This window comes from Petaurus breviceps, unplaced genomic scaffold, assembly GCF_028583685.1.
Source record: "Petaurus breviceps papuanus isolate PSGF00001 unplaced genomic scaffold, PetGlider_PUasm1.0 90700, whole genome shotgun sequence".
Classification (NCBI taxonomy): Eukaryota; Metazoa; Chordata; class Mammalia; order Diprotodontia; family Petauridae; genus Petaurus; species Petaurus breviceps.
Genome location: NW_027187315.1, coordinates 4,700,688 through 4,712,617, shown reverse-complemented (window position 1 = coordinate 4,712,617; position 11,930 = coordinate 4,700,688). Strand labels below are relative to the sequence as shown.

The window sequence follows — 11,930 nt, the reverse complement described above, 5'->3', positions numbered from 1 at the left end:
TTAACTTGCCTCAGCCTTAGTTTCCACATCTGTAAAATGGAGACAATAATATGTACCTCACAGTTGTGTTCTAAGAATCAAATGTGTTATTTGTAAAGCACAATGCAAACCCCAAAATGATATAGAAACATTATTATTTTTATTTAGGTATCAAAGTGATTGTAAAAAAATGTACACAAGTTTTCTAACCTTACTGAAGTTATTAACACAAGCATTCCCAATTTTTCAACTATCATTTTCAGGTACCATCTCCACTCTCCCCCCTGTGTGCTTCCTTTTCCGTCCTTTATGATCAAAAACTTTAAGAAAATAAATATTAGGCAGATAATTTTTCAAGAAAAAAAAAACCATCAAAATGAAAAAGTAAAGCATCATGTTGCCATCGGGAACAAGTTTCTTTCTCACCTTTGTAAAAAATAAAAATATGAGAGAGAACATGTTCCCCAGATATACCTGTTGTATAAAAGGTTCTTAGAACTTCTTCTATAAAAGCTCAAAGACAGAGGTTAACATCTGGTCAGGGTACTTCACTGGCCATGCTTCTCTCCTGCAGAGTACCCAGAAAACTGGGTCCAAGTACCATTTGTAGAAGCCAAGAAGCCTTATGAGCCTCTAGGCAGGTCCTGCTGTTATCTCCAGTAATTATAAAAGTGAAACAGTAAAGTACATAAGTAAGAGGAAAAATTCATTTTTTATCATTTTGAGGCAGCTAGGTGAGTGAGTAGATGAAGTATTAAACCTGAAATCAGAAAGGCTTTATTCTTAGACACTTAGTAGATGACATGCATGTCCTTGGGTACTTAACAAAGATTAAGTATCTTCACCTCTGTCTTCCTACCTCTCAGAGTTGTTGTAAGGATTAAATGAGATATTTATAAGGTGCTTTTCAACAAACCTTAAAAATCTAAATAAATGCTACTGATGATGATTACCATGATAAAATTATGTCTTAGCAATTTGGTATTGAAGATTTTTTTGAGCCAGTGCAATCATTTATCGCAGCATTAGTTCCAAAAGTCTTGCTAGAGGAAAATCAATTCAACCAACATTTACATTGTGCATAGTGCTAATTATGAGCAAAGTACTGTGCTGAGCCAAAAGGAAGCTACAAAGTTTAGATGAGACATAACCCCTCTTGATCTCTTGGGGCTTCTAAGTCTGGAAGATATAGGAAGCTGGAAGATAACAAATATATCCAAATAACTACAAATAAAAAAAAATTAGGAAAAGTATAGGCCAAAGCACAATGTGAAGCTGGGATGTGGACAAAGGAATGTCTCTATCGAAAATAGCAATGGGATAGAGACAGACTAAGAAAGGCTTACTGCAAAAGAACATTTAAAATACTTGTAGGAATGAAACAGATATGGGAAAAGTAAGAATAAGATAACAGAAACTAGGAAATATGGGGTATACATAGCAAATATTGAGTTTAGAGCATAGTACATGTATTTTTAGTATCTTTAAATCATTAGGTTATTAATCCAGAAATGTAATTTTAAGATATTAAATGTTCTAAAAGGATACAATTATTATGAGGTAAAGCTGAAAAGGTAGGGTAGAAACAGTGGGTAAAAGTCTTTAATTAAGTAGTAGGCCATTAAAGTAAAATAAATGGAAGTCAAAGGTAATATTAGGTTTTAAAGATGGAATACTACATGAATGGTATTGCCACTGATAAAAAAGGTTAAGTCTGAAATAAGAGGAGATTAATTGCTAAAATCAGTGAGGTAAGTTTTGGAGATGTTTGAGGGTACTAAAGTAATGTGTTTGAGTTTGGGGTATTAAAGTAATGTGAAGGTGAAGTTATTGTAAGCCATAAGAGATAAGAATGTGGACCATGGAAAAGAGGTCAAGGGTGGAGATATGGATTTTAGAGTAATATATGATTGCTGAAAAGGGTGGGAATAAATAACATACCCAAGCAAACATTTGTACAGAGAGAAGTAGGCCAAAATGATAGTTTTGGGGAATGATTTAGAAGTCTGGAAAAGATGGGAAAAGACTGTGAAGAAGATAGAGATGGGGAAGTAGTCTGAAGGAGAGAATAAACAGAAAGAGTGACTGACAGTACCAAGTCCAACAAAGGTAAAGAAGAATAAAGACTGAAAAACTCACTACTAGTTTTGATGATCAAGAGGTTGCTGTAATCTCTGAAAGTAAAGTTTCATTGGTATAGAATAACATACTTCCCATCTGTGTATCCTATACATATGACAAGCACCCCAAACTGGTATTTTATTTAACAAAAATTCATTTTTAAATTTTCTTACCTGGTGGCATAAGTTTCATAAGTACTCGAGCTCCATCTCTTAGGGGTGGCATGTTTAGGCTGCTACCCAAGTCCGCAACTTGCCAAAGGAAAGAAATATATCTGGGATGCATTGACATTATCTAAAACAAAATAACATATAAACATTACTATTCCTAGTTATTTTACTCAAAGTAAAATCATTTAACAAATGGATGAAATACAAATTTTAAAAATATCTAAATCAATAAGAAGTTGTGCTTTATACTCTCCTTTCATATTCTTATTCACAATTTTGCCCTATCTGAAATTATCTTTTCCATTTCAATTTTTAAATCCTCCAAGATTCATCTAAAATTTCCCCTCCAGAGTGAAGCTTTTCCTAATTACTTCAGTCCATAGGATTATGTTTTCTTTCCCTTAACACCTCCTACTGTACTTGTTCTACACATTTGGCAGTGCTGGATTAAACTATCAATTTTCTCTCAGTACAGAAATTAACTTATTTATAAAACTTAGTGCTAATGACTGATCACCTCCTTCTCAGACTGATGTTGTTCTGTGAGTGCAGGGAGTCTTAGTTCTTATTGTCAGGATGAGGTAAGAAGTGTTCCCAGCACAATGAAATAAAATACAGAACTACTGTGTTTGATGAGGTTATGAATATTGGTTATACAGTATGTTTTGTACTATAAATTAGTAACGTAAATATGCATGCAAATATTTTATAAATGATGTGTACCTGAATATAGGTATTTTTCATGCTAGCCTTAAAACTGACCATTTTCATCACTGTTTTGATGGAAGATATTCTAAGTTGTTGACAATTTAAAAAGTTAAATCATAATCATAGTCCATAAGTAGGGGAATACACGTATAGCTCTTGACTTTTTAATTTCATGTCTTGTCTCAACCACATTCTGATATCATTTAAAGCAAGCTGTGCCTTAATACTGAGAATCTTGCAGAAAACTTAGTACCTTGTACATTTTAACACCCTTAATAAATATTTAGTTAGTTTGTACCCTACTCACCACTCCAGGCAAACAGCTTTCTACCTCTGGATTGGGACCATCACTATAATGATTTCCATGGTTACCAGGAGAACCAGTTGATGAATCAGAAGAACTATCAGGACTTGAAGGCATATTGGAACTTATTTGTGTAAGTTTGGCTGTAATTAGCTGAAAATGTATTACATATTAAGAAATAAAGATAAGGAAAATGTTTCCAAAAGAAAAAAATAGACCTTACATACTTTTATCTATATAAAAATATTATGACAGTGAAATCATAGTTTTAGAAGTCCAGGTATCTGTTCAAAAATGGAATCATTTAAATGAATGTTCATTCTCACAAAATAAATAAAAATCAAATTACTTACCGTTTTATCTTTTAGGTTCAGTTGTCCAATTAGCTTCCTATCATCTGCAGGATCCACCAATTCACCACCAATAAATAGCTCTACTTTTGTATGGGCACTATTAGCCTTAATACGATTGAGAATGCATCGTCTTACTGAACCAATTGTGTCATTTGTATGAGACCAGATGTCCAAGTCTTCTACCTGCCGGCCCTGATTTGGAAAACGAACTACCAAAGTGATGTGCTTACCACGAAAAGCTCTGCAAAAAGAGGGAGGTGACAAAATCACAAAAAGATATTTTATCAGGTTGTACAATGTTATTTTCAACTAGCTATAAAAGTGCTTTTACCTGAAAATCTGATACTATTTCAAGATTAATTATAAGACAGAAACATCTTAATATCTTAAGTATTTTTAGGATATTGCAAATAAAATTCTCAGTGCTAGATTCCCCCTCACTGTCTAACCAACATTCCTATATTTAAGAAAAAACAAATATGTTCCACTGGCACATTGATATTTATTCAACACCATAAACATTCAGATTTACATTGTAATACAAAAAAGGAAGAAGTATTATAATTTTATTTACCTTTATGCTACCAGGTTTGAAATACACGAATCTTTAGACAAACATTATGAACTCTAAATTGAAAGTGAGCAAAATAATAACTTTTGAATTTCTTCTGGAGAAATCATGAACATTAAAATCCACCAAAAATGGCATCTCCTTTAAAAATAAGACTATTTTCCTCAGATACTCAAAAGGATTGTGTTAAGCAGTAACTTTCTAAAAATATATTGGCAATAGTGAGGTAAATGAATTAAAAGCAAGCAATACTGAGGATATTATTCCTACACATGAACAGTCATATCCCATAATAACTTGATGAATGAATTGTTTTATAGAAATCATATCAAATTATGCCAAATATCATTAGTTTTTCAATGTGTGTTGCTATACCTATTTGCCAAAAGTTCAAAAATACCAACCTGTTTAAATTCAACTCAACTGTACAGCAATCATTTATTGCAAGCCTACTATTATATGTAATTAACTTAGCCTAGTAGGCAATGAGAGTTTTTTTTTTAAAGATATGGCTCCTGCCCTAAAGGAATGCACTATTAAATGGAGGTGGGATGTACACCTGGAGGAGTAAACAGGAGTTTATATAAAGAAATACTTTAAGGCAGAATGTGAAAGTATGGAAGGTAACACATAATTTGGAGGATAACAGGCATTTCAATCACAGAGGATGGTGTGAACAAAGACAAAGGCTAGAAAGTTCATAATATGTTTAAGAAACAAAGTATAGACTGGTTTTAGCTAGAGTACAATGCCAAGCTAAAGAGTCTGGATTTATTTTGCTGGAAATGAGGAAGCACAGGCTTCTTCTGAGAACAAGGAAACATGACTAGAGAAGGGAGTGGCTAGAAGGACTCAGATCACAGAGAGAGGCTGAAATGAACTAGGGTGGTAGCAATGTGAAACCAAATAAGCAGAGAGAAGTGAAATAGCATTTATTGGGCTCCTACTACGAGCAAGGCAATATATTAAGTGCTTTATAAGTATCCCAATTGATCCACACAATTACCCTATGAGTAGGTAATATTTTTATCCCATTTTATAGATGAAGAAATTTAGAAATGGAGAAATTAAATGACTTTCCCAGGGTCAGAAATCTAGTAAGAGACTGAAGCCAAATCTGAACTCAGGTCTTCCTGATTCCACGCCCAGTGCTCTATCCACTGCAACAGTAGCTGCTTCCAAAGGGAAGCTTCAAAAGTGACTTGTAAGTTTTAATTTGATATGACTAGGAGAATGGTGAGACCTTAAATAGAAAAAAAGGAAGTTGAGAGAAAAAAGACAGTTGTTAAGTAAAAGATAAAACTCTGTCTAGGACATGGTGAATTTGAGGCACTGGCAAAAGGTCCAGGAAAAATACATTCAGCAGACAGGTGAAATATGCATAGAAGTGTAACTGAAGAGAGCAAAGAGAACTCAAGGATAAGGCCTTGGCTAACTGTTTACAGAATCAAGGAAGGTGAGAGTAATAAAACAATGAATTAATAAATAAAACTAGAAGTTGGTTTGATGAAAACCCAATAAAATAAACCACTAATTAATATGATTTTTTTTAAAAAAGGAGAAGTATCAAATCACTAGTATGAAAAATAAAGAGGATGAATATACCATTAATAAAGATGAAATAGAATCAATCATTAAAGAGTCATTTTGACCAATTATATGCCAATAAATTTAACAATTGAAGGCAAATGGAAAACTACTTACAAAAACATAAACTGCCTAGATAAACAGCAGAGGACATAGAAAATCTAAATAAACCTATGTTAGAAAAGGAAATTGAACAGGCCATAAATGAGCTCCCTAAGAAAAAAGTTTCAGGACCAGATGAATTTACATGTAAATTCTACCAAACATTTAAAGATCAACTAATTCTAATATTAAAAAATTTGGAATAATAGGCAAAGAAGGAGTCCTACCAAACTAATTTTATGAAATAAATATGGTACTGATACCTAAAACAGGAAAAGGAAAAAGAAAATTATGGACCAATTTAATTACTAAATATGGATATAAAAATCCTAAATCAAATACCAGCTAGGAGAGTGCAGCAACATCTCACCAAAAATATACATTGGGACCAAGAAGAATTTATACCAGCAATGCAGGGATGGTTTAACAGAAGAAAAACTATTAATATAACTGATTATATCAATAACAAAAGTAACAAAAATCATGTAATTATAACACTAGATGCAGAAAAAGTATTTGACAAAATATAACACTAATTCCTATGAAAAACACTTTAAAGCATAGGTATAAATGGATTTTTCCTTAAACTGCTAAGAAATATCTACCTAAGACCACCAGTAAACATTATTTATAATGAGAATAAGCTAGAAGCCTTCCCAATAAGATTAGGAGTAAAACAGGGCCCATTATCAACAATATTATTCATTATATTAGAAATGCTAGCAATAACAATAAAAGAAGAAAAAGAAATTGAAGGAATCAGAATGGGCAATGAGGTAATGGCAATAAAACTATCTCTTTTTGCAGATGATATGATGATATACTTGGAAAATCATAAAGATTCAACTACAAAGTTAGTTGAAACAATGATTTTAGCAAAGTAGCAGGATATAAAATAAATCCACATAAATAATCAGCATCTCTATATATCACCAAACCCCCCCCCCCCCCCCAGCAAGAAGTGATAGTAAGAGATACCCCTTTTAAAATCACTGGGAGTTTACCTTCAAAGACAAACCCAGAAACTACACGAACATAATTATAAAACACATTTCATACAAATAAAGTCAGATTTAAATAGTTGGAGAAATATTAATTGTTCATAGATGGGCAGAGCCAATGTAATAAAAATGGCAATTCTACATATTTGATGCCATCTGAATTAAATTACAAAAAAAATTTTTATTGAGTTTGAAAAAATAAAAACAAAATTCATTTGAAAGAACAAAGGGTCAAGAATATCAAAAGAAAGAGCACTGGCCCTTGAGTCAGGAAGACTGAGTTCAAACCTGGCCTCAGACACTTAACAGTTACTAGCCATGTGACCTTGGGCAAGTCATTCAACCGTAATTACCCCGCCTCCCCTCCCCCCCAAAAGAGTATCAAAAGAACTAAAGAAAAAACCATAAAGGATGGACATTTAGCAGTACCAGATCTTAAATTATACTATAAAATAGCACTAACTGTCAAAACTATCTGGTACTGGCTAAGAAATAGAAAGGTGGATCAGTAAAACAGAGTAGATATGTAATACACAGTAGTAAATAATCAGAGTAAGAGTTAAGCTTTGGTGATAAGAATCCACTCTTTGGTAAAAATTGTCGGGAAAAGTGGAAAGCAGTCTGGCAAAAATTGGGTATAGACCAATATTTTACACCATTTACTGAGCTAAGGTGAAATGGATACCTGACGTAGACATAAAGGGATATATTCATAAAAAAATCAGAAGAACATGGAACATATTACCTCTTAGACTTATGGACAGGAGAAGAATTTATGAATAAACACTAGAGTACTCTGAGATATGAAAAATTTTGATTACATTAAATTAAAAAGGTTTTGTACAAATAAAGCAAATGTAGCTAAGATTAGAAGGAAAGCAAAAAATTGGAGGCAAAATTTATAGTTTCTCAGATGAAGGTCTCATAACTTAAATACACAGAGAACTCTGTCAAATTTACAAGAATATGAATCATTCCCCAATTGATAAATGATCAAAGGATATGAACAAGTAGTTTTTAAATGAAGAAATCAAAACTATGTATAGTCATATAAAAATACTCTAAAGGATTACTGATTAAGAGAAATGCAAATTAAAACATCTTTGATATATAATTTTACACCTACTAGAGATTGGCTAAAAAGACCAAAGGGTAAAGTGACAAATGTTGGAGGGGATGTGGAGAAACTGGGACACCAATTCACTGTGGGTGGAACTGTAAACTGATTCAACAATTTTGTAGAGCAATTTAGAATTATGCTCAAAGAGTTACTAAACTGCTTATACTTTTTGACCCTCAATACCACTACTATGTCTATTTCCAAAGATGACTAGGAAAAAATGGAAAGAAACTATGTTCTAAAATGTTTAAGCAGCTCTTCTTTGTGGTGGCAAAGAAATGGAAATTTAGGGGATTCCCAATCAAAAAGGGGAATGGCTGAACAAGTTGTGGTATATGATTGTGATGGAATACTACTGCACTATAAGAAATGATGTGCTGGCTGATTTTAGAAAGACATGAAATAATGAAGAGTGCAATGAGCAAAAGCAAAAGAATGTTGAATACAGTAACAGCAAAACTGTTTGAAGAGCAACTATGAATGACTAAATTATTTTGAGTATTATAAATACTCAAATCAACTACAAAGGAGTAATGAAGGAAGACGCTATCCACCTCCAGAAAAAGAACTGATAAAGAGTGTGTGTGTGTGTGTGTGTGTGTGTGTGTGTGTGTGTGTGTGTGTGTGTGTGTGTGTGTGTGTGTGTGTGTATGAGAGAGAGAGAGAGAGAGAGAGAGAGAGAGTGCCTTCTCTAATGCAGGGTGAGGAGGGAGGCAGTTTGGTACTTAAAGTCTAAAAAAAATATCAAAGAAGGAGAAAGAAAATGAGCTTTAATTCTTCCTTGCTACTCTTCATCTGAAAACCCCCAAATTTGAAGACATGGTATTTCTCTTAACTAGGTTACAAAAGAGTAGGAATTCTTTTACCAAAAATATCTGGAGAGAAAAAGGAATAAACTGAAAGACTATGCTATTTAATGTTTTTTTCTGGCTTAATTTCTGGAAGACAGCTAATGAAAATTTCTAAAAGAAATAATAAGTAAAAAATTTCAGTAAGTTCATATGTTCTCACAAACCTCGACATAGGTAGAATTGTCCTTTCTTCATGATAATCACTGTCACATTCATTTATATATTCCCTTAAAACAGTCAATACTCGCACCATTCGTATTGCTTCCTGTCGAGCACAATTAATACTGTCTTTGTCACCATCCAAAACACATAATGTATCATAGGAGGCTTTCAAGCGATCAAAGCAGGATTGAATGAAGTCTTCATGGATGGCTACCTAAAGAAAAATGCCCATATCAGCCTGGTTAAAGCTGCTGACTTGAAATTTAAATAAATAACATTTATTCAGAATTGTGGAGTGTCAGAATTGGAAAACTCTTCAAAAGTCATTTAATCAAATACTCTCAATTCTATAAATGAGGAAAATGAAGCTGGGGTGGGGGTGGGGGGGAATAGCTAACATTCATATGATAGTTTAAGGTTACAAAATGCTTTATATATGTTACCCATTTGACCCTCACCACAACCCTGTACGGTATGTCCTGGTGTCACCATTTTAACTGAGGTAGAGGTTAGATGACTAGCTAAGGCTCACACAGAATATGACCTCAAGTCTTCTGGACTTCAAGTATAACACTATCCATGCGGCCACCTACTTGCCTAAATGACTTTCCTCAAGTCACATAATGAATTGCCTATAAATCACAGGTTGGAACCAAATCTCATTCCTCCTGGACCACTGCTAATTATATATCTTATTAAACAGAAATTTAATGAAATCTAATTTTTCCTTTTTAAACAATATTTACTTTTCTTAGAGGTAAATGACAGGAAAATAAAATGTTTATTAAGGGTATGCCCTTAAAAAAACCTTTTAGGGTAGGTATTAGGAGCAGTATAGATTAGTTATTATTATTCCACCTAATTTCTATTATCTCAACTTTTATACTTTCAATACTAAAAACTGTCAACTAATGATTTGATATGCATTATGGAAAATTTACTTTCATTACTTTATTGCCTTTATTTAGAAACACTATATGAAATAGGAAAATGTAATTTGAAAAATTTTGTATGTCCAAGTTATAACATAGCAGGAAGATGCATTAATCTTCCTTCATTCATGTAATACTACTCCTTTGGCTTCCATAGACTAGTAACTTGGCAGCTAACACAGAACTCTTTACTAAAACACTAGAAATGATTTATACAACTGTAGAGATAGAGATTATACCTATGGCTGCATTTATTATAGGTAACCCTCTACTTAAGAGTTTTTAGATTTGTGGAAAAGCATGGTCAAATTTGTGTGAAATAATCCTAACCAGATCAAAACATAATTTTGGGAAAAATTTAACAACATAAACAAAAATACAAGTCAACACAGATAATATTAATTTTGTTTTCTAACTCAATGTGTAGCCATTTCCCATTTGAGTTTGACAGTACTAGCTGAGAGAAGTTGGTGGGTAAGTAACGTGCTAGAGTCACATAGTATGTCAGGGGTAAGATTTGAATGGCTCCCTATCCACTATTAAGAATAAGTAAAAAAGCTTAAAAAAAAAGCTGAATTGTAAAAGTTCTGACAAATCTGCCCAATATCAATATTTATTTCCTAAACATTCTTACCTGATTAACTTGCAACCTTGGTCCGAGGTTAGTATAGATTTCCTTAAGGAGGTCAATTGCTCTGCTGGCAATGTCATCATTTCCCTGAATTACAACCTGGAGTCATAAATGTTTATGTGTTAATATATTCTAAACATATATTTTGATCAAGTTTTAAAATCTATGATTCTTTTGGTTATTTCATATAGAGTATTTGATTATGAAAGGCAAGTCGATTTTAAGGTACTGTCAAATTTAGGCAGAATTAAAATTCATAGAAGCATAAAGTCTTATGGCTAGAAAAAAAGAGAGCTAGAATTATTTAATTCAACATCCCAACTACAATAGACTACCTTGACAAGCAAGGTAGTCAATCAGACTTTGCTTGAATTTAAATAGCATGCTTAGTCAATCACAGAAAATGAGAATCATTTAGGACAAACAAGTGTACAAAAGTCACAGTATGTTTAACTACATTAACCAAGAAAAAAAGGTGCTTCCATCTTTACTCTTTACTTTTACTATTATGATGTCTTCGTAGCCAAGTGTTCAGTCCAGGTAGTAATCAAAATCAACTTTCAATCAAGTAAGGGCAAATAAGAAACCACAGAGAGAAGATGGCGGAACAGAATCACGTCCTTTCTGCAGCTCTGGCTTCCATCCTCCCCAATCCATGTAAAAAGGGGACTCTAAACAAACTTTGGAGCTGCAGCACCCACAAAATGACACGGAGAAGCTAACCTCCCGCTGAGGACAGCCTGGCAGGCCAGCAGGAATCCAGCACAGCACTCTGGGAGCCCAGCCCCACACCGAGGCTTTAGCCCCAGGGCGGGCCTGACCAGCTCCCCAGAGCAGCTGTGGCCATTTCCACATTTATCAACACATAGACACAAAGGACAAAGTGAGAGGTCAGTGCAGTCTGGACTTTGGGACCAGTAAATGGGAGTGCATGGCTTTTACCCCTAGGGCGAAAAGCCGCTAAGACGCCGGCACAGCCAGACAGCGCCACATGGTGGCTTCAGCGCCTGGCCTGCAGAGTGTAGGGGGCCCAAGCACCAGTCTGAGGGGTAATCGCTCTTGCTTTAACAAACTGCTTGGATCTGGATTGCAGTCTAGGGTGGAGGTTCTGGGGTGTGTGTCCAGCTTACCAGAGAGTGTGGAGACCTCAAAGAGGGCACCCATCTAATACCTCTGGCAGCTGAGAAAACCCCAGAGTTTGGGACGAAAGCTCCCCTGTCTGGTGGCAGAGGCCTACTGTGGCAAAAAGCCCAAGAGTCAAGTAATTGAGTGGCAAAATGAGCAGGCAAAGGAAACAAAGCAGACAGAAGATTCCAACAATACACTCCTATTTTGGGG

The 11,930-nt window shown here is 34.2% G+C and overlaps 1 protein-coding gene across 4 annotated transcripts in view; it reads right to left on the bottom strand.

The window, feature by feature from the left end:
• The window catches only part of USP9X (ubiquitin specific peptidase 9 X-linked), a 269,058-nt gene that overhangs the window by 93,509 nt on the left and 163,619 nt on the right, over positions 1-11,930 (bottom strand). For all 4 annotated transcript variants that reach the window (XM_069065713.1, XM_069065714.1, XM_069065710.1 and 1 more), the window contains 5 exons: positions 10,596-10,691; positions 9,032-9,243; positions 3,636-3,876; positions 3,286-3,435; positions 2,274-2,394 (listed from right to left, as the gene is read on the bottom strand). In XM_069065713.1, the coding sequence (XP_068921814.1) occupies positions 2,274-2,394; positions 3,286-3,435; positions 3,636-3,876; positions 9,032-9,243; positions 10,596-10,691 (820 nt within the window). The remainder of the gene's footprint in view (positions 1-2,273; positions 2,395-3,285; positions 3,436-3,635; positions 3,877-9,031; positions 9,244-10,595; positions 10,692-11,930) is intronic.